General features: G+C 40.1%; 3 protein-coding genes across 11 annotated transcripts in view; 2 read left to right on the top strand and 1 right to left on the bottom strand.

The window, feature by feature from the left end:
• Positions 1-671: 671 nt before the first annotated feature.
• On the top strand, positions 672-2,311 carry LOC109956340 (patatin-like phospholipase domain-containing protein 2). Its single transcript, XM_020593360.1, has 4 exons — positions 672-915; positions 1,691-1,923; positions 2,004-2,069; positions 2,192-2,311. Exons 1-4 carry the CDS (start codon positions 729-731, stop codon positions 2,309-2,311), a joined length of 606 nt encoding a protein of 201 aa, XP_020449016.1. The 5' UTR covers positions 672-728.
• Positions 2,312-7,887: 5,576 nt separating this feature from the next.
• rps12 (ribosomal protein S12) lies at positions 7,888-10,723 on the top strand. The gene is made up of 6 exons (XM_020593463.1): positions 7,888-7,945; positions 8,069-8,115; positions 8,925-9,041; positions 9,242-9,344; positions 9,818-9,919; positions 10,636-10,723. The coding sequence occupies exons 2-6, from the start codon at positions 8,102-8,104 to the stop codon at positions 10,696-10,698; spliced, it is 399 nt and encodes a 132-aa protein (XP_020449119.1). The 5' UTR covers positions 7,888-7,945; positions 8,069-8,101; the 3' UTR covers positions 10,699-10,723.
• An 89-nt stretch (positions 10,724-10,812) lies between these two features.
• eya4 (EYA transcriptional coactivator and phosphatase 4) overlaps positions 10,813-23,350 on the bottom strand; it is a 48,917-nt gene continuing 36,379 nt past the window's right edge. For 6 of the 9 annotated variants that reach the window (XM_020593458.1, XM_020593459.1, XM_020593454.1 and 3 more), the window contains 9 exons: positions 22,662-22,798; positions 22,320-22,403; positions 19,552-19,641; positions 18,325-18,383; positions 17,971-18,131; positions 17,176-17,290; positions 16,823-16,944; positions 13,740-13,840; positions 10,813-11,880 (listed from right to left, as the gene is read on the bottom strand). In XM_020593458.1, the coding sequence (XP_020449114.1) occupies positions 11,800-11,880; positions 13,740-13,840; positions 16,823-16,944; positions 17,176-17,290; positions 17,971-18,131; positions 18,325-18,383; positions 19,552-19,641; positions 22,320-22,403; positions 22,662-22,798 (950 nt within the window). In that variant the 3' untranslated portion in view covers positions 10,813-11,799. Of the gene's footprint in view, positions 11,881-13,558; positions 13,660-13,739; positions 13,841-16,822; positions 16,945-17,175; positions 17,291-17,970; positions 18,132-18,324; positions 18,384-19,551; positions 19,642-22,319; positions 22,404-22,661; positions 22,799-23,350 lie in introns of all 9 variants that reach the window. The other 3 variants (XM_020593455.1, XM_020593456.1, XR_002274398.1) reach the window with 2 other exon arrangements.

Raw genomic sequence — 23,350 nt, 5'->3', positions numbered from 1 at the left:
GTAACCTTGGCCAGATCTGTGCCTTGCCACAATTCTGTCTCTGAGCTCTTCAGGCAGTTCCTTTGACCTCATGATTCTCATTTGCTCTGACATGCACTGTGAGCTGTAGGGTCTTATATAGACAGGTGTGTGGCTTTCCTAATCACGTCCAATCAGTATAATCAAACACAGCTGGACTCAAACGAAGGTGTAGAACCATCTCAGGGATGATCAGAAGAAATGGACAGCACCTAAGTTAAATATATGAGTGTCACAGCAAAGGGTCTGAATACTTATGACCATGTGATATTTCAGTTTTTCTTTTTTAACCCTCCTGTTATGTTGCGGGTCAAATACACCCACAAACATAACTGCTGAGCAGGCATCACCTGAGAAATGAACATAACAGGAGGATTCCCTCCCTCTGTTATGCTACAGCCCTAGTGAGTGAATATACAGTTTGTGAGTTATGGTGACTGAACCACATATCACACAGCTGGCATAATTGCAGCTGTAAGGAAAGTGACTCCAGCTTGTTTTCTATTTTGACACGTGACATTTGAGCCTAATAGGTTGTGCAATACTGTAACCTAACCAAGTGAAGTGTGGCCCAGTTGACCTCTGAATGTAGTGAAGATAAGAGGAAATGTAATAGTGCAACATTGAATGAAATCCAAATCTACCAGCTGAACCCTAGATGCTGACTGAAGAGACTTCAGACATGCAGTTTTGACTTTCCATCAGAAAAAATGTTCCGCTGGGACAAAGAGTGGAACATGTCTTTCGCAGGCTGTGGCTTCAGGAGTATTTACTACCTGGGAGCTTTGAGCTGTATCCTGGAGCGGGTGCCGCAGCTGGTTCGAGGAGCTTCTAAAATCGGTGGAGCTTCATCTGGTTGTCTTGTTGCTGCAGCTGTGACTGTCGGCTTTCCCATTGGTGAGTCACATTTACAATCCACATGACAGTTTGTCCAGCTCTTCAAGATGAGTTGTATTTTCATTGTGTAACATTAAGTGGTAAGGCCTAACATATGGTGTCAGATTGTATTAGGATCCTTCTTGTAACTTGTAAATATTTTATTTTATTCCTTAGCCTCTCACTGGCAGTGTAGACGGCAGTATTGATATGGTTAATAAAGATTATATTAAAGAACGGGTAAGAGTCGTGTTTCGATTTGGCATCCTTTTACATTTTCAGTGTCTGACATAAGGTGTGTTTACAAATGTGTACTTCTTTTAGTAAATGTTCCCACTGATAAAGGCTGGAGATATGCTATCTCAAAACAAATGCTGAGATTGATACTTGGCAGGTTCACTGACACACCGTGCCCATGTACCAGTGAGGGCAAACTCCATTCACTTTCTCACAAACACGCACAACAATAAAACACTATGGTAATATTAAAGCCCCATAATATATCTGATTATACACTTTGATAATACAACAGTAACCTTAAATTGTAAGTAGAAGTGATTAAAAGATGAATCATGGCAACAAAACAAAGAACAGTGAGATCATCCTCAGCTGTCAGTATCGCAAAGAGTTATTGATTTTCTATAATACCCTTCAAAGGTTAAAAAAGAAAATTGACAGTATCAAGTGTCATAACTAAATCATGTGATTAATACTTTTTATTAATTCCCACATTCCTGAATAATAAATGTGGCTGTAACTTTCCCTGAACAGTGATGTTTGCTGCATTTTTTCACAGAGCAGTTCTGTAATGAAGTGTTGAAAATGGCGAGAGAGGCCAGAAAGCACGCCCTGGGAGTTTTCCACCCAGGCTTCAATATGCTGCAGATGATATGGGTGGGCCTGGTGGAGAAGCTTCCAGAAGACGCCCACCTTCGGGCATCCGGAAAGCTCTGCGTGTCCCTCACCAGAATGGCTGATGGGAAGAACGTTTTGGTGTCAGAGTTTAACAGCAGAGAAGAGCTGATTCAGGTGGAACTGAGTAGTGAAACCGTCTGCAGCTTTGTCTGATCACAGATTTGAAGCTCCGATTTGTGTGTCTTCTTTTGCAGGTTCTGATGTGCAGCTGCTTTTTCCCTGTTTACTGTGGTTTCACCCCACCTTCATACCGTGGAGTGGTGAGAAGAGACCTTCATGTTTTTGTAGAAGGATCAGAAGGAAATGGCTGTCAAACAGGATCTGTTCTCTATAAAGCCTCTGTAATCAGAAATGTTGAAATTCTATAAATCTCTTTTTCAAGAGCTTCCTGACCAAGACAGGCAACAACATCAATCATGATAAACAACACCCTCTCATCGGTACAGCAAGCAATAAAAATTTTGAATGGATCAAAACCTGTAAAACCCCAAGTCTGCATTAAAACAGACAAATTATTAAATATTAATCTTAGCTCTCCACTGACGTCTCTCATCAGCATTATAATCATTACATTTCCAAACCTTGTAAGCCGATTATTTTGTATCTGTGCAGTCATATGAGTCATTTCCCTTTGCAAGAAGCATATTAAGGTCATGGAGTGGCCTAGTCAGTCTCCAGACCTTAATCCCATAGAAAATCTGTGGAGGGAGCTGAAGGTTCGAGTTGCCAAACATCAGCCACGAAACATTAATGACTTGGAGAGGATCTGCAAAGAGGAGTGGGTCAAAATCCCCCCTGAGATGTGTGCAAACCTTGTGGCCAACTACAAGAAACGTCTGACCTCTGTGATTGCCAACAAAGGTTTTGCCACCAAGTACTAAAGCACATTTTGCAAAGAGATCAAATACTTATTTCATTCATGAAAATGCAAATTAATGTATAACTTTTTTTGTAATGCATTTTTCTGGATTTTTTTGTTATTGTTGTGTCTCTCACTGTTCACATAAACCTACCATTGAAATTGTAGATTGATCATTTCTTTGTTAGTGGGCAAACTTACAAAATCAGCTGGGGTTCAAATATTTTTTTTCCCTGACTGTATTTAAATCATCAAAATTAATAGTATGCAAGACAAATACATAATAATTATTACTAGTAGAATGTTGTTGCTGGGAGCTAATTGTAACAGTTCTACAGTACATACTGGGAATTTTACAGTAACTTGCAACAGTACTGAAGCTGTTAAAATAACAGGCTTTTTTCCCACAGTGAACATTTTAACTTGTCCCAAGTAGAAAACACAGGTTACAGTTACAAGTGTCTGAATAAGGCATGGCAGTGTTACAGTGAGCCAACATGGATTATTTTATTATGCACACCTGTCAAAATGCCTTCCAAAAAGCCCTGCATAGTGAAGTAAAAGATACAATTTCCCTCTAAAATGAGTACACCTGTAAAGTGGGATAAACTGGACATACTCAAGTACTTTCAAACTGTGGTAAAGTGTACTACTTGAATCAATCTATTTAATTACTTTCCACAAAGACAAGCAGTATGTAAGTGTTGGTGCTTTCACAATTGTTGCAGACAGGTTCGAACTGGCAGTCAGACAAGTGGGTGTGCCCATGCAGGCAAGTAAGTTGTGTCCAAACCTGCTCACCTTGTTTGTAGCTGCAACAATATTGACACCACACCAGGCTAAAAAAAAGCAAAGCATCACTGCAAACACCACATACCTACATTTAGGATACAGGAACATTCACTGTTTCTTCATTTCTCTTTGCAGCTCAGTCTGTCTCTCCTGTATATGTGTTTAGATTAAGGTGTTATTGTTAAAATAGCAGATATGCCACTCGTAGTGTTTTTCACCAGTGTGAGCAGTTCTCTGCAGGTACAGTATGCAGTCTTGTTTAATACTTTTAGCCATATTGCTAATATATTGGTGACAAAACATAAGGCATGCTGAATTCAGCACATCATGGTTTTGTGCAAATGTGTTTATAGCATTTACATTTTATTTCTTTTCACAACCTGTAGCTGCTCATTCTGCCAAATTTCATTTTGAGGCAGAACTTGGTTTAAGTGTCAAAGTGCTATATATGAATATAAAACTAACTGAAATACTGACCCACCAGACAAAGAAAGATCAGGAAAGAATCTTCTCGGTCTTGGATTCTAAGAAGATCGCTTACAAAGCTGTGGACATTGCTCAGAATTCTGCAGATAAGGATTTAATGAGGAAGATAGCAGGGAACCCGACTGCACTGGCACCTCAAATATGCAATGGGAATGTCTACTGTGGAGTAAGTGTTGCATAATAACCTGTAAAAGTATTGATCAACTGTCTACTTTGAAATGACAAAAAGTAAAACAATTTTTCTCATTAACAAAATATTTAATGCACACTCAGCTAGTACAAATGTTCATTCATCAACAGAGCTAACAAAAATGGTCAAGAGGTGTATAAAAAAAGAAAGTTACAGTAAAATAATGAAAATCATATCAGTGTAAAAGTTTGCTTCTCCCTTTATGAAATATTCTGTAATAATTTGCATGTCCTCGCTAACCTCCTCCAACCTCTTTGACGAGAAACCAAAGTCATAAACAGGAGGTAAAATTTGAGCTCTGGTAGAAAGAACCTTATCATTAAAAAAGAATAAAAATTTTTGACAAAGGGCGGGGGAAGACTCAAAACAGGCAACCTGAGGAACATTCAGAACTGAGTCAACAACTTTAAACAACACACGAGGCTTATGACAGTTTGACTGAATGATATTAGAGAAATAATTTCTCTTAAGATTTTTCACAGTTTTTTGATAATCATGCCAAGAGTCTCTAAGTATCTGAAGTGACACTTGTAGTTTGTCCTTTTTCCACTTGGGATAACAGTAACACACTTCTGGATGATCTTTCCTCAAAGCCATTCACAGCACAGCACTCACACACTGCACACACATCAGAATTGAATGAAACTTTCTTTTTTCTCTTCAAATACTGAAACCTTGTATGCATTCCCACCTCCACACTAGCTCCGTGAAGTGCGCTTGTCCTTTTGTTGATTTTGGGAAGTACAGAACTAGCTGGATTGAGCAAACAATGCTGTTTGATCATGTCACAAGCACTGCGGTTGGAGACTGTTGACAGGACTGGTATAAAAACTTTCACCTTGTTCTCTTGTCATATGAAATCATTGTTATAATTGGATGAGGATTCTTACAAATAAACACAAACTTTCTTAATATCAACTCTGCCTGACCATTATGAGCCTCAAAATAATGTGTACAAGAAGAGTGTACTACATAAATGGCACACAATCACTAGAACATATCATAAAACATCTGTATATTTACTGTTTCTCTCTGTATCTCTGCATCCTTTTTACCCTTACCCCGTCACCCATCTTTTTGTTTTCTTTCAGGGCTTCACAGACTTTGAGGATGCAATCGAGATGGAACAACTGGAGAAGTTTCTGAAACTCTAAAAGAAATGATGACCGGCTATGGGATAGTTGACCACGTTGCCATGTTCACTCCCACATATATACAGTTAAACAAAAAATAAAAATTTGGAGTATTTTCGTACTTCATTTTGGTTGATTTGATGAAGTCATAAGCTTTATTTGTATTTGATGAATAAACTTAAAGTCTCCATGGCATGCTTGTTTCCAGCCATTTAATGTTTAATCTTGCATACCTCTAGAGCAGGGCTGGCCAATTCCAGTCTTCGAGGGCCGCTGTCCTGCTTGTTTTCCAACTATCCCTGCCTGACCTGCTGCTGATTACCTGGCTCAGGTGTGTTCAGTCAGTCAGAAGCTGGAAGATACCATCTTAGATGAAAGTGGAGTGAGGAAAGATAAAGTGAATTGGTATGAATTTGGCAGGCAGGGATACTGTAGTTGGAAAACAAGCAGGACAGCGAGCCTCGAGGACTGGAATTGGCCACCCCTGCTCTAGATTATCTTGGCATCCCCCATAACTCTAAATAGTCTATAGTTTTTTCAGAATCATAAAATCAAAAAGCCAAAAGTTACATTTTGACCTTTTGCAGTTATTGACGTGAGGTTTATTCAAAGTGGTATCTATGAAAAGCTTCACCAGCGAGGTCAAAGAAACCAACAATAATGTAGTTTAACACAGTAATAAAATTAAATGCTTGAAGAGGGACAATGACATAATGAATAAATGTCAAGTTCAACAGCTTGATTAGCTCAGAGCATCAGACAATTTTTGGGAAAAGGATGCCAGAGCTGCGTTGTGGAAAAAGCCCACAAGAATGGTCAGAAGGCATACTTTATCAGTCGAAAGGCATTCATCAACGGGAAAGAGATTCGATTTGTTAAGACTCACAATGAGAATTACAGAGTGGTAAACTGTATCTCTGAAGGGATCATCTCCTGTTTGTTTTAATAAAAATACTAAATATATACAGGTGCATCTCAATAAATTAGAATATCGTGGGAAAGTCCATTTATTTCAGTAATTCAACTCAAATCGTGAAACTCGTGTATTATATAAATTCAGTACACACAGACTGAAGTAGTTTAAGCCGTTGGGTCTTTTAATTGTGATGATTTTGGCCCACATTTAACAAAAACTCACCAAATCACTATCTCAATAAATTGGAATATGGTGACATGCCACTCAGCTAGTCAACTTCAAACACCTGCAAAGGTGTCCTGAGCCTTCAAAATGGTCACTCAGTTTGGTTCACTAGGCTACACAATCATGGGGAAGACTGCTGATCTGACATATCCAAGCATGTTAACAGAAAGTTGAGTGGTAGGAAAAAGTGTGGAAGAAAAAGATGCACAACCAACCGAGAGAACCGCTGCCTTGAGAGGCTTGTCAAGCAAAATCGATTCAAGAATTTGGGTGAACTTCACAAGGAATGGACTGAGGCTGGGGTCAAGGCATCAAGGGCCACCACACACCGCCATGTCAAGGAATTTGGCTACAGTTGTTGTATTCCTCTTGTCAAGCCACTCCTGAACCACAGACAACGGCAGAGGTGTCTTAGATGGACTAAGGAGAAGAAGAACTGCACTGTTGCCCAGTGGTCCAAAGTCCTCTTTTCAAATGAGAGCAAGTTCTGTATTTTCATTCTTGCCAACCATAATCAGACTGTGTTTCATTTGTCTGTGCCGACATGCCGCTTTTACATACGGGCGGTGAAACTCATTTAAATGGAGTGCGCGCGGCACATGAGGCCGATTTTAATCAGCTGATAATGGTGATTCCAGAAAATACCATATTCTTTCATATTAAACAACATGATGTCTTTTGAACACTAAGTGAACAGCCTATATCACTGACTGACTACTGCCCCAAAGAGCCCACATACCAGAATGCAATCAAAAAAAAAAACAAAAAAAAAAACTGGCAGAAAAAAGAGGGGGTGCATTTGAAAAATACACAAAATTATTCATTTGTATTATACAAAAAAACCTTACCTTCGTGGCCTTGAAAGAAACATCTGGAACACATTCATGTCCCTTTGCAGGCCAGTCCTTTCCCTAGGAGTTAGTTACTTAAATACAGTTAAAGAATAAATGTTCAATTGTTTCTATGTCAATTTTGCAAAATACACAAACATTACATTCTATATTAATATGCAGAAGTTCATTGCAGGGGCAAATTTTGAATAGAATTTTGAAAAGTAAGTCCTTAGCTTTAGCTGGTACTTGAAACACAAGCTCCTCTGTTCAGTTTTTTTTTTAAAACAATCTGTTGAGAGTTCTTTTCCAGGGTAGAGTTGCTGAATATAATTCTGTCTTCACTGCCCCTCTAATAATTTGGTTATTACACTTCTTATCAACAAATTTGTAGTTGATCATTAGACGTGGATTAGGCCTAGAGCTGTAATTTTTGAGGAGGCTTCTTCTATTATTATTATGTAATAAAGAGGCTAACAAATGTATAGGTCCACACTGAATAAAACTGAAATTTAAAATGCTTTAAAAATACTTTTCCTAATAATAATCTCCATGAGAAAATACCATGTAAACTCAAGAAAAAACTTGCCTCAAAGCTAAAACTTCAGCAGGCAGCACCTCAGACACCACTGGGGCCTGGTGGCATTAAAACAGTGTCGCAGGCTTGTGACGTCCTTTTTACCCGCTGCCCGAGAGGAGGATAGGGTGCGTTTCATCGGTTGCCGTCACAATCTATAGCATAAATCTAACATCTTGACCTATAACTCACTCACAGTGAGCTAGTTTCGGTGGATAATAACTGTCTTCTCATATGTGTTTTTATTGCAGAACTTTAAGTCCACCATCCATCGTAAAACTATAATGGCCGAGGAAGGGTGAGCATGACTCTTTCTGTCTGGCTCTAGTCTTATGGAGTACGGTTTAAACCAGATGTTTAACAGAACAAGTGGTGAAAACAGTGTCCTAGTACTTCTAGGGTGACGTGACAGTGGTGTAACATTTTTTTTCATGTGGCTACTAAGTAGTGTAGCGATTCTTTGCAGCCTATAATTTGATCGTACTTAAGCTAACTGCTTGGCTAGCTTAGCCGATATGCACGTTCAAATGTTCCATACTGATACAGCACGTGTGAATAGAACAGCTATCAAATATGGGAAGTATTAGCTCTTTAAATTTTGTTGGTTTAGGAGTTTGTCTTGTTTCTTAAACTTAGAAAATAGCATTCTCAAGTTACTACCTACTCAACATGTTCAGTGTATTGCTGGGACTGAATAATTGTAAACGTGAATAATTTGCTTTGAATGTTGTGTCTTATGAGAGTTCAAGATTTTTTTAATGTAATTTGACTTAAAGTTATAAACCAAAAACCTTTTTCTGGAACCAACAACTATATTGTTTCAGCAAGTGCCCCAGTTATTAGCGCAACAATGCTGGGTTTGTCATTCTAGTAATAACAGGGGGAATTGTTGTCTTGAAGAATAGAAGTTAAATTTTGAACATGTCCTTCAAGTGAGCTTTCTGTTGCTTGAATGATGACTTTACATTCTTTTGTCGGATACCCCTTCACTCAACAATGAGTGAGATCCTCCTTCTGACATGCTGGAAGCTCAACTGGAATACACTAATTGGTCATGCAAATTTAGTTATATATTAAGCTTTATTTCTCTTCTGCCATTTTCAATAGCATTTCTGCTGGAGGTGTGATGGATGTGAACACCGCTCTCCCTGAAGTGCTCAAGACTGCACTTATCCATGATGGCCTTGCCCGCGGTATCCGTGAGGCTGCCAAAGCCTTGGACAAGTATGTATTTAAAAATACTTAACTTCACTGGCATTCCATACATAGTAGGTGGATCATTGATGATATCTTGGCTCCCTCTACTGAACCTCATGTGGAAGCCTGCCATTGTTACCCAATATCTGTCTGAGATGTGCCTTTATTTATTTTTAGCATAATAGTGCATTGTGCCCATTGTTGAGTTAATCAGTGCTCTGTTGCAGGCGTCAGGCCCATCTCTGTGTCCTTGCAGCCAACTGCGACGAGCCCATGTACGTCAAGCTGGTTGAGGCCCTCTGCGCTGAGCATCAGATCAACCTAATCAAGGTAATGAGCCTGCTGAAAATTAGACTGCTAGGAGTAGTGAGCGGGAATCCCTTATTGCCAAAATCCATGAGTTAAAAATGTAATTCTTTTATAGGCATGAAAACCCAAGTATTTTGTACTATTTCAGCTAGGTCTCATGTACTGACAGTAGATTTTAAGGTGCTGCTGTATCACTGATGATAATTTGGCTCCCTCTACTGAATACTGTGAGGAGATTGCCACTGTTACCCAATTTCTGTCTGAGATGCAGCCTGAAGCACCCATGATGCTGCAGTTGTAGTTTCACTGCTTAGGTTTAGTTAAACTGGAAAACCTTTGTCACAGTACATGAATGCATACCAGTGACTGTTTACCAGGAGTAATTACCAACATTGTTGTTGTAAAATAGGTTCTTAAGCCACTATTAAAGGCATGTTACTTTTATCTTAAATGTAGGTGTGACACAAGGTAATATGTGCTTAACTTTATTTTAGGTTGATGACAACAAGAAGCTTGGTGAGTGGGTTGGCCTGTGCAAGATCGACCGTGAGGGCAAACCCCGCAAGGTGGTGGGCTGCAGTTGTGTCGTAGTCAAGGTGAGTGGTGCAAAGTTTTCTATGGGCTTTTTACGTTATCAAGGCACAATTCAAATTTTTTTTTCTTTTGTCTTGCACTACAATGGGAAGATGTACCTGTTTTGTTGTTGATCAGTCAAGTACAGAAGTTAGGACATATGGTAGCACTGCCAGTCAAGTGCAGGTGCTGTGCTTTGTGCCATGCAGCTGTTGTTAACTCCTGGCTAGATGACAGCCAGGGTACGAGCCCCTTCATCTGCCGGTCGTGTTTGGGGTCCCTAAAAATGGCTACATACAGTGGCGTGACAGTAAGCACCATGATTGATGGGGCATCCTGGCATTAGCTTCTTGAACTCTGCTGTGTAGCTAACAACTGTTGATTTTAAATTCTCCTGTCCACAGATGTGTCAGATTGAATTTTGGGAAAATGATGCATGAGACATCCAGAAAACTTCCACTAAATTTTAATGGTTTAGCCATAAAACATGTCTTTTAGTTTATGCATAGTAGCTACAATGAAGTGTGGAAACAAGCAGATACAAGCTGATGCGTAGTGTTCAAGTTCAAAATTTAATATCATCTACAGTTTGAGGTTTGTTGGTGTTTATACAATTAACTCTTGTCACTTTGTCATTTAGAGCAGAGCCTGGCCACACCTGTATATTTTCCTAAGCTTTTATATGTGTGATTTACCAGGATATGGATTCGGTTAAACATTACACTTTTGTTGTCTATAGGACTACGGCAAGGAGTCTCAGGCCAAAGATGTGATCGAGGAATATTTCAAGGCGAAGAAATAAGGCTGCAATAAAAAGTGGTAACAAAGCTATTGTCTCAGTTGCTTTTTTTTTTAAATCACCTTTTGCTGTTTAGCTGACCTATTGGCAGCAGGTATAAAGTCATGGTCTGCTCAGATAAATGTTTACCTCAGCTTGTGGCAAAACTAGTAAGAGTCAAGAACAAATGTGGTGTTAAGGTGAATGAGAGTTGACATTTCAGAAATTTAAATTATGGGATGTCAGATTTCACACCATTATTATCTGGAAAATCTCTGGTCACATCTAATTCACAAAATGCATACAAGGTTTGACCACTGGGAACAGGAAATGAACTAATATGCAGCACTGGGTTAGGTGGATAAGGTTACAAATTTCATTAGGGAAGACAAGATGCATAGGTCTTTTGGATAAGTGTTCTCCTTTATATCTACATAACATTTCTGAATAAAGAAAAGACATTCAAACACATTAAGGCACAACACATGACGCATGTCCTCAGTTTCTCCAAGAAAAAATACAAAAATCCAGAGGGGGAAAAAAAACAAGACCCCAAAATATCCACCACTGCCCTTAAATTTATTGTAAATAATTTACATGTTTCTGCCACAGACTGCATTATATTGTGATTATACCACCAGGAAGAAAACACTTAAAAAAAGGGCAGCTGTTACCCTGCATACAGTGCTGCCAGAATAGAGAAGCCCTCATTGATTTGAGGCTAGATAGTCCCAGGTCACCAAAACAAACCAAAGAAACTCCCTCTGAAGGAGGTTGGGGGGTGTCTCCAGCCTGTACAGGGTTTCAGTCCTCTCCAGCTCCATGGACAGAAGATGCTTTTCACAGAGGCCTGTCCCAGCATCGTCGTCAGGGGGTGCGCTATAGTTTAGTTGAGGCATGTCTTGACCCCACTGTTCTGTTTCCTCCTTTCACCTCTTTGTTTTTTTTTTTAGTTTTTTTTTTAAGACCATTCAAAGTTTGTAAATCCAGGCGTTCAAGGAAAAAAAAAAACATCACACAGCTGCAGTGTACTGATCTTTAAATAGTTTTACAAAAGAAGAGGGCTGCCTGGCTGACCCATGTCCATAACATTGCATCCACTTTGAGTCCGTATTATTATAATAGTTACAGGTACTCAAACTCCAGTGCTTGGTGTAATGCCAGCAGGTCAGAGTGACTGGATATCCTCCAGAAAGGCATGTTGTGCTGCAGAGTAGGGACACACACACCATTACAACCAGCCATACTGTTTACATAACTGATGCACACCACCACCACCTACCGTCATGCAAGCTACACTACAGTAGCTTGTAGCTGCTTGCTTTGCACAAGCACAGCAAAACAATATTCATGCAATTCTAAGGCTTAAAGGAACAGTGTGGTATTTGGGAAATAAGTGTTTTTGAGCTGAGAGGACTGATGCTTATGTGCATAGAAAGCTACAACCAGCCGCCGGTTATCTTAGCATAAAGATTGGCCAGCCATATTCTCTCAATAGGAAACAAAAGCTGCCTAGAAGCACCTATGGTTACAAATTAAAATGTGTAATCTTTACAGACATGTGAAAACTATGGAAGTACATCCCTGCCAGAACGTTGGAGGGTGCACTATCCATATTGAGTGCTATTCAGTTTGCAACTTGGCACTTGAGGAAACCGCTGGCACAGATTTGTTAGTGCAGAATAATATTTGTACATTTGTTTCCGAGTATGTACTCGGATTTCTCCATTGGGTTTTGTGTAAAAAGTGTCAGTTCCAAATGTTTTGAAAGCACCCAAAACAAGTTTTGAGTGCTGTTCCATTTGCAAATTAGAATCTGAGAACACAGAGATGGATTTGCAGGAGATGGAGAACCCCTGTTGCTCGCTCAAATCATCTGTTACACCCACAATTTTGTCCTCCCTCACACCCAAAGCTGTGTCTGGTCTTACAAATCTCTACCTGTATATTCTCAAATACTGATTTGCAAACTGACATAGTTGAAACTCGTTTTGTGTGCTCTCAAAACCTTTGGCGCCGACAGACTTTCACACAAAACCCAATGTAGAAATTTGAGAGCACACACTCAAATGAGCGTGTGCATGGCCAGGATTATGCTCTCAAAGCTGATTCTGTGCTTACAAATGTGTGCATTCTCAGGTGCTTCCATGGCGGTTCTCTGTCTTTATGTGATGCTAAGCTAACCTTGCTGTTGTACCTGCTGGGTGTAACGTGCAGCTGTCAGAGCACTATCAGTCTTCTTGTCTAGCTTGGTGAGAAAGTGAATAAGCGTATTTCATAAAACGTCAAACTGTTCCTTTAGCAGCCCCAGCACTATGAATGAAACCCAATGCTGGAGAAGAGAGAGGATTTATATTCACACATCAGGAAATATGTCCTAGGTAATGAGTTTAGAGTATAACACCAGGTGTAATTTGTTTTGTTATAACTCTACTTTTCTCCCACGTAAACTAATCATTGAAAAATAATACTCCACACACCACTAGATAAAAACCAGCATTATCCGTCTCAAATGAGATTGTTCAAAGCTTAATCACTGTGTACATTTGGGCAGCCATTTAGTTTTGGTGTCACATGTGATGACAATAAAATTAAGCAGAGGAGTATATGAGCCAAATTAAGTTGCGTAATTTGACTCATTACGCTGCGTGTGATCCTCATAAAGATCAGGCACAAAATGTACAACTTAGCCAAGCTTCAATCTCACATTTTCACTAACAGATGCAGTCAGTCTTGCCTGTCACTGCATTAAAAAAAGAAAAATGCAACAGAAAAAGTAAACAACCAACACAACACTGCTACAGCAAAGAAGGCAGGCTTCGTCCAATCAGAGCTCACAGTGTGTGGAGTAGGCGGGGACACGGTGAGGTTGTGGGTCCATTACCTTTTTGGCTGCCTGCTCCTCTTCCACACCGTCACCAATTACAACATACACTACTTTCCTGCCAAACCTTTGCATTATGCGTTCAAAGCAACTCTCTTTTCCTGCAAAAAAACAAATAAACAAGGGGAGGAAGGAGGGTCACAAGGTCAGAGGGGTCAAAGTTCAGAAGTTGTGTGTTTACCTGGCTGGCCGCATGCTCTTCATCCTTCCCATCGCCAATCACAACATATGTAATGTTAGTGCCAAAGCGGGAGACTATACGCTCAAAACAGCTCTCTTTGCCTGGAGACAAACAAATGGCTTTCACAGGTTTTTCCTTTGTTTAGATGGAAATAAAACACAGTAAGAGGCAGATCTGTGTGCATCAGTGCACAGAAGTGAAGTAGAGGAGACAGAAACAGAGGCTTTGACATGGGCAGACACACATAAAACACCTTTTTTCCATAACATATTGATCACTCTGATTCATCCTGACATCCACGTGGTACCTCCTGAGAGGTGCTTCAGATGAATATAATGAAATCTGGTTGCAACGACAACACAAAGAGCAGGCTTGCTTGTGGGTGATGTCAAAAGTCACACCCCATATTAGCAACTGGCCTTTTGCCTGTACAAATATACATGATGTTAATTGGTCATAAAGTAATTCCATATGCAAAGTCAAGCATGCAGGGGTCCAGTGGATATGGCATCCGACCTCAAACACTTGTGCAGTCTACTGTCGTCATGGTTATCTCATTGCTACGTCCTTTTGAATCAAGGCACCGTGGGGTTGAATGGCGTGTGACATAAGCTCACAAACATGCACATACACACACACATACTTGGCTTGAGTTTCTTTCTTGAATGCTTTTGGCTCTTTACCTCTCCTAATCCAAGTTGTTTTGTTTCCTGTGTTCGGACTGATGCACGGTTGAATATAATTTAGTGCTGGCCACGGACACGGTGTATTGGCGTAACCGGCTGACGTTAATGCTAATAGAGACCATTCAGAATGTGGGCACCAGGCCTGGAAGAGCCCACAAACAGAGTTGTTTAAGGCCAGATTAGAATCATGTGAGGTGAGGATGGATTTAATGTTGTTGAGCAAAAGCATAACTCTGGTATTAAAGGATAAGGCCGGCCATTTTCTATATTACCAGTATCTTTAATGTTTCCCATATAGAGACTAAAACCAACAATTAACTGCCTCTACTCATGGTTAGTGTCTGCCAGCCATGGATTATTTTATTCACCTGTGCCATAGACCTCCACTGATGTTCAGAAACAATTAAAAACACATCAGGGAAACGGTGGCACAGTGGTTAGCACCGTTGCCTCACAGCGAGAAGGTCCCGGGTGGGGCCCGAACCCAGTGCCTTTCTGTGTGCAGTTTGCATGTTCTCCCCGTGCTTGCGTGGGTTCTCTCCGGGTACTCCGGCTTCCTCCCACAGTCCAAAGACATGCAGCTTAGGTTGACTGGTGTCTCTAAATTGCCCATAGGAGTGTGTGTGCATGTGTGTGGTTGTTCGTCTATGTGTTAGCCCTGCGATGGACTGCGACCTGTCCAGGGTGTACCCCGCCTTCACCCAATTGCCGGCCGGGATTGTGCCGGCCGGGATTGGCTTCGGCCCGCCCCCCTGACCCCATTCAGGGACTAAGCGGTAGAAATGAATGAATGAATCAGGGAAATGCACTGCTGCATTTGGTGACATACTTCCTCATTATGAAACATAAGACCCTGGTATTTGTTAAAGGTATCCAGAGATCTAGTGCCCTTGACTCTTGCCTACCTCAGATGCTCTATTTTATTTTTGTGATCAGTCTTGTTTACTTTCTTACTTTAGGTTTAAGCGTCCCATTTTAATGACAAACTGTCACTATAATTCACTAGGAAGTGCGTCCCAGGACAAAGGGACATCAGTTCTAAGTCATGAATACCCGAAGTCACATTAAATACAGTGAAGCAACTAAGTATGTTTACTCAAGTACTGTACTTAAGTATAATTTTAAGGTATCTGTACTTTACTCAAGTATGTTTTTTTTATTTTCATTTTCGGCTACTTAATACTTTGACTTCACTGCATGTACTTTTTAAGTTCGCTACTTTGACAACTTTAGTTACTAGTTACTTAATAATACAACAGCACTGTAATGGCCGTCCCTGGTAGGTTAGTGGTTATGGTGCAGCGCTCTTGCCGCTGTGCCCCGGGTTCGAATCAGGGTTGCGTCAGGAAGGGCATTCGGCGTAAAACACATGCCGAATGTCAACATGCGAGTCGTCAGTGTGACGATTCGCTGTGGCGACCCCTAAAACAGGAAAAGCCGAAAGTGACAAAAACAACAGCACTATAATCTTAAGCCTTTGTTGATTCCTTATGGAACATTCACAAGCTACTCAGCAGTATGTAAAGTCATTCAAATTACAAACATATTAGGTAGTTAAAACTAGCACCACCTTTACCAGCTGCAATATTAAATGTGATGTGCACAATATGCATCAGTAACTATAATTCAATAATATGATATACAACCATGTGTAATGTGCTATTCTGCACACCGAGTACTTTTACCTGTACCAGAGTATTCTTACACTGTGCTAATTTTAATTAAGTAAAGAATCTGAGTCCTTCTTCCAGTACTAATTTAATATGCTTTTTGATTGCAAAGTCAGATTAAGTTATCCATTGCATATGGACCTTTTAAAATAAATAACACTGACAGTGAGAAATACCACTGGCTATTGTGTGAATGAGGAAAAGGAATGACTATTGAAGAGTACAGTACAATGACTATTATTGCCGTTTTACTTATTAATTGAATTTACAAACCTGCACATTCTATATTTGAGAGGTAATGCATCTTTAAGTCCATGCTTGTGTTTGGCCAAAGCGTAACCAGCATGATCTGTTTCCTCTAAATGAAATGTTGTGTGCTTTGGGTTCAATTTTACTTTGTTTCTCTCTATTTCTCTCTCCCCTCCACACACACACACAGTATAAAATAAAGCATACTGTGACTGGAACATTCCCAACCAACCATTCAGTGAACCTGAGGCCAACTAAAGCAATAAGTTGACTATAACAGGGAACATGATATGAGCAGCATATGGAGTGAAAAAACAAAATAAGGGATAACCAACAAAATACATGTGACTTTCAAGTATTAAAATATCATAAGTCATCTACTAGTTAAATACTTTAATTCCACATCACGTTATTTCCATCAATATTAGATTGTTGGTTTAGAGTTTATGGGCTGTGTGTGGCTAAGTGTTTGTCTTACCTATTTTTGTTGCACTGTAAATGTTCTCGATAGGGAAAACGGATCCGAGGCTATATAAGAGAACTTTAGCCAGCGCTGGTATGAGCTGCGTTGTGGTCACCAACACATTTACACAGTTACTCCTATGAGATAGAGATGAAAAGAGAGAACAGACCATATTAAGAAGAGCAGAGGTGGGTGAAAAGCTCTATGAATGGGACGATAGACATAAATGGATCACAAGTCCTCTGATGCTGAATCTGGATCAATTTCCTCACCTGAATCTTTAGCTTATAATGACTGATCACAGGATGAGAGCAGCAATTTCACAATGTGGGTGAATGAAAGAATAACAACAGCGTAAAAAGTGTTACCTGGAGCTGATGATGGACAAGGACTTGAGAGCGTGGGTGAGCCAGGAGTCGGTCAGAGCCTCGACCTCGGCTCTGAGCTGCAGCCAGGCGTCTCTCTTAGCAGGACCAAGCAGACCTAGGACATAGCAGAAATTCACTTCATCCTTAAAGTGACACGAGTTACACATTAAAGGAAAACAAGCAGCACAAATTAGGACATTATGAGCTAATCAGAATTTGGAGGCCACTAGGGTTACACCCATGTCTAGACTGATGTGAGGCTGAAACACCACACACTGACTTCTCTGTAAAACCTGCAAAACCTGTGAAGTTTGTTTCCTCACTCATTTAATTTGTGTTTAGTGGTTTAAGGGCTGATATTTAATTAAATTATTTAAGGAACAATTACAAACCTGCTAAACCTAGAAAAGGCCAGACTTTCAGGGGCTTCAAAGGAGTTATAATGTCCTACAGTCTAAATATTTCAGAATCATTTCTACTCTAGTACTGATGGACATTAGAAGGAAACAAATATATATTTAGTTCTGGCATGAAATTGGTCAAATGAATTATTAAAAATACAGTCAAAACCTTCCATACATGTGTGTTATTTGAAGACTGAGTATTATCTGTAGCTCCTGTGCAGAATATACAAAAACACATGAATCATTTCAGACAGAATCTTTCTTTCCAAACTGAACTTTAATCTAATTTCACCATATGTAGTAGAGAATTTACAGTTTAATTAAACGCCCCCTCTCTGTTGCCCTCTTATCGGTCCCTGGAGTCCAGTAAACTCCAATCCAGTTGGCTTACCCCCCACATTGTTTTTGTAAGTGCTATACAACTCTTTGACACGTCGGTAGCGGAAGGCCAGTTTCCTCATCCAGTCGCCCCCGCCGCGGACACCCGTAGCCAGGCACAGGTTTGCGCTGGTTGCAGCTGCATGGAAGCCATCAGTTGCAAAACTGTAAGTACTGTCAATAATAATGATATATTTTATTTGAAAAATCTGCTCTGGTAGAACAAAAAGATGGTTATCATTATTGTTCAGTACCATAAACATATTTGAAAGAATGAAATTAACATGCAGATAAAATGTACAAAAAAACCCGACAATAAATAAAAACTATCAACTGTTTACACTCTACAAATTTATGAAATTCTCACCTGAGGTCCTGGCCATTGTCGTCTGATGATACATCATCAATATGTACCTGATCACACTCCTGTACACACAGACACATAAGTATTATATAGAGCAACATAAATAGTAATTATGAAAACTGAACGAAGACAAAATGATTCACAAAGGCATAATCAAAGTTAACTGTGTATAGAAAAATGTTGCCAACATGTTAATGGTTGGCATAAAGACATGGTGCAGCACTTACAGTGAGTGGTGTGTTACATCACTAGATGGCAGTAACAGCATTTCACTGGATGCTGGTGTGACAACATGCCTTTTGACAGAGCTATTTATACTGTAGTCAGTTAGTATCTTTATGGTTTGTGTCTTGATGTATTTGATTTGCTGCTGATAAGCAGTTCTGTAACTGTACTTAATAGGCAATGGTGGAAGAAGTACTCAGATTGTTTACTTGAGTAACAATATCACAAGTGTAAAAGTACTGTGTTACAAATCCTCCAGTAAAATTATAGAAGTATTGGTATCAAAATATATTCAAACTACAAAAAGTAAAAGCACTCTTTATAGCATAATTCAGATTAATGTATATATGGACTGGCAACTTGTCCAGGGTGAACCCCGCCTCTCGGTATAGGATAAGCGGTATAGATCATGGATGGATAGATGGACATTAATGTATATTATATTACTGATGCATTATTATGTACATCACATTTAATGCTGCAGCTGGTGGAGCTAATTTTAACTATCTTATATGCTTATAATTTAAAGCATTGAAGGGTATTTTGTGAAATACAAAAATATGAGATACCCAAGTACAGATACCTCAAAATTGTACTTAATCCCTGTATTTGAGTAAATGTACTTACTTTTCACCATTCTTAATGGGCTTAATTAGGACCAATAATGACCTCAGGCAGCTTTGCCGTCTGATTGGTTAATAGGCTGCCTGCACTTAGTTGAAGCTACAGTATGGAGGCTTAGAGAGCACACTAGATTTTGATGGTGCTTGCTACTACAAATTTATATGCTAGTGCAGTAATTTCAAGTACTTTTGCCAATTTTATTTTACTCAGTAAATGCTTGATATGAGGAACACAGAGTATTTATTGAAGTATGCCTCGGCTACATATATGCTGTAAGCTCTATAACTTGTGTGCACATCTCAAGAAATAGACAGAGCCACAGTAACACTCTGGAAAGCTGTAAATGTGTTTCTTTGAGTGTCAGCCTGATATGTGTCTCACCTCCAAGTCATTAAAGAATAAGTGTGTGTCAGCCAAGTTGAAGATCATCTCCTCCATCCTAAGACCCAGCGTTACTGCCATTGGAGGGTCCTAATTAAAGATGAAGATAGCATCACCATGATGACAAATTATACCAGATCCATTTACTCTCTTAGTAATTATTAATCCCACCAGTCCCCAAAACCATATCAGGAGTTACACACTTTCTACTTTATCCCAGTTCCCACCCACATTTGTAGAGTTGGTATGTTCCATTCATCACAGCAGATGTTGAGAGACAGGTTACACTTGCTCTGTCCCATCAACATTCCTCAGGCTTTGGTGGGGGGTTGTGTTTGTGGGGGGTGAGAGTCTTCCTGTGTGTGCATGTTAGAGAGAGTAGGTGCCCTCAAAGGGAGACGCTCAAAGTGTATGTGGTATGTGAAAAGGTTTGTGTGTAAATGTGTGAGTGTTTGGGAGAAGGCAGCCCACCCTGCCAGTCCAGGGCTCAGCTGCAAAAACCATCATCTGTGATAGGTCAGCGAGGGCTGACAGCTTGCCGCGTGATTCATCAGACGACCAGAATAGAAAGAAATGAACAGGAAGGAGAGTGAAAGTGAGCGAGGTACACAGACACAAAAAGAAAAAGGGATCATTGGCATTTTTGAGTGTGAAGGGGAAAACAGAATTGAAAGATGTGAAGTGTGTGAGGCTCTCCAAACTTAACAGCTGCTAATAGTGATAGCAGCAATTTTGACTGTAGCACTTTTCCTGCTTTCCTGTCAGTCACACAGACAAGTGGCACATTAGCTTTGTCTCACAGGCAATTATTACATTGGCTGCCAGCCATATGGAAAGTTCTGGACATACACATTTGTTAAAAAACTCACAGCTCAAGTGTGTTAATTCCCTCCGAGCAGCTGAATTTGGCTGAGCTCTGGAAAAGCTGAGGTGGCTTCTCTTAAAATATTTTGACACGGGGAATTGAAAATATCACTTTAGCCATGGCAAGAGCAGTCTGAAACAAGTCCACTCTCCAACATAGCTGCTATCATTCCAGCTCTTATAATTCAAAGCTTCATCATCGTATGAAGATTATCTCTGCAGTGAGTGTGACAGTTGTGTATGTGTGTGGAAAAAGATGCCTAAGGTATTCATGAAAAGTGTAATATCATTTAGAGCAGACATCTCCTTAAACCCATATGAATTGGGTACTTAATTGTTTGTAAGCGAGAAGAAATGCGCAACCTTCTCTGCTAGTGCCAGTAGATGATTTGTCATATCATCCTTTGGTTTTCAGGGTTCTTCTACTGTAAAAGCAACACAAGCCAAGCAACATTAACCACAAGGCTGCATGTGTTCACTCTCCCCCACACACAGCAATTTACAGCTCACTGGGGCCTTTCCTATACCCATTAAATCCCAATTGCTGAACATAAAATTCCACAACTGCAGAGCAAATAGGAAGCACATCACTGCCCACAAGCCCTCTCTGTAAAATGCCTGGGCTCCTACGGCTCCAAATGGTACGTGTGTGCTGTGCCAGCTTTTGTTCGACTGCCAAACAAGAAGTCAGAATGGACTTGGGATGCAAAGCCTGTGCAGGAGGGCTGGCGGATATGCCAGCACCCACAGGAAACGACATCACCTAATAAAAATCTGTAGCCTTTGCCACATATGATGATCCCAGATCAGATCTATTAAAATAAAGGGAACTATTAACAGTGTAGCCATCATGTGAGAAGGCGAGGCCACCAAATAAGTTCACAGTGAAGCATGAAATAAACAGCATGTAAAATTATGATTAAGTTCATGTAAGCAGTGGCAATTACTAATAATAAGACTAAAATGTCTTCTTAACATGTGGTACACGCAAAGACTCATTGTATTATGTATGTGGTCATCCTCATAACATTACAGAAGTAGATGATGTAATGTTAATATACTGAGAAAAGTGGAGCTTATTTGAATATTGTGATTACAGGGAGAATAACTTGTCTTCATCCATCATGGGTGTAATTTCAGAAGTAGTGGACAGAATTTATTATTGTGCTTTTATAATAATGGTAGTCCTTTACAAACTGAAACTGTATTATTAATGCACTCTCTCCGTTTAGTTTCATTGGCAGATAATATTGTATTTGCATCTTTTCTAAATCCTTAAATTTCTAAAGCCTTAAACTTGACTGATATTCAATTGTATCATATATTTGAGGGAATATTATCTCTGTCAATACACATTATAGATTTTTTTTTTATCTAAACAAACTGAAGAGGACATGAAAATACTTTTTTAAAGCCCTGAGTAGTGTCTTCCTGTCAGGCTACATACAGCCCCAAGAATCTCTATACCTGTATTTAGCCTGCGAGGCAAAGCCTGGGGCAAAGAAGTCTAGAGGGCACTCACTGCGGGAATACTCATTACTTGCTGTGAGCTCACTGGACTTTGGCAGCTGGACAGTCAGAGCACGCTGTTTAAAGCCTTTTAAGTGAGTAAATTCCCAGTGGAAATTATGTCCTTTTCTCCAAGTGCTTGCTTGGGGCCAGTCACTAACAGAATGATGCATCATCTCTCCAAGCCTCAACAGCGTATCAGTTTCAGGACTTGAAATATGATTATCTTTAAAAGACGAGCAAAGTGTGAAGATTCATCACCCTTCATTTAATCAACATCAGTCTAGTGGGAGTCCAGGAAGAAAGATGAATAGACTATTTACTTATATTGAAGGATACAGGTTAGATGCAATAATAATGACAGAGAGACAGTGACGTCAGGGTGGTGATCTTACCTTTCCATATTTCTGTGCGTAGGAGCCCGTGAGCAAAGAATGGAAGACTATGATGGTCTCATCCAGATCCCAAACAAACACCCTCTGGAGAGCAAAATAGTGAAACATTAAAATGTGCTTCTGACATCCATGTGTGTGTGTGTGTGTGTGTGTGCGCGCATGCACAATGGACCATGACATGGGTGGTCCAGGTCTCTATGAGCTGCTGGCCTTCATTTTGAGATTTCAGTGAGGAGAAAAGATGAAGGTCAAAAAGAAAACAGCTTATCCATTGAGATTTGAATGGAATATTCATTCAGCACAGTAAGTGCTCTGTCAGCGGGTGTTTTTTGGGTCTCTTACCTCCAGGTCACTGTCAGGGGGAGGGGAGGGGTTGTTTTTGCGGCCCCTGCCCCGGGACTTGGAACCCCCACTCCGGCTGGCTCGATCATCCAGCTCTTTGATGGGCGTGGAGGGGCTCTGCACTGCGTCAAAGTCCCCTGAGAGAGTATGCAATCACAGACAGGACATTTAAAACATTTAAAATTTGAAAACCATCAAATGTCTGTCTCAGACTTAACAGGTAATCACAAACTACAGTAGAGTTTCCACATTAAAACAACAGTACTGATGTGGCCTGACTGATCCCACAGGTGTTCTGGAGTTGTATCCACTTCAGGAAATAAAAAACAACTCAGACCTTGTACAGTACTAAGCCATCTTGTCAGGTTTAATAATTCAACTTAATTGGCACTTGTCAATTTTGAAACTGGGGGGGGGAGCAAAACAAAGCACCACTGGGTTCCGACTGATTCACGCTAACATGCACACTTAGCAGAGGAGAAGAAAGATGGAACTGTGCAATAAATTAGGAAAAAAAAGTAATCTGATGCTTCTTGCAAAGATACTGTGCATACAAAATTCTACAGGAGCACACGAATTCTTTTGTGTGCGCACACCCTCCTAACGCCATATGCTCCCACTGCTGTGCGGTAACTAGAACCAGACACTAAGCTTCAGCTCTCATATTGTTATGTCTCAATCAGGGAAAG

This window comes from Monopterus albus, unplaced genomic scaffold, assembly GCF_001952655.1.
Source record: "Monopterus albus unplaced genomic scaffold, M_albus_1.0 scaffold19.1, whole genome shotgun sequence".
Taxonomy (NCBI): domain Eukaryota; kingdom Metazoa; phylum Chordata; class Actinopteri; order Synbranchiformes; family Synbranchidae; genus Monopterus; species Monopterus albus.
This window is presented reverse-complemented; position numbering and strand designations above follow the sequence as displayed.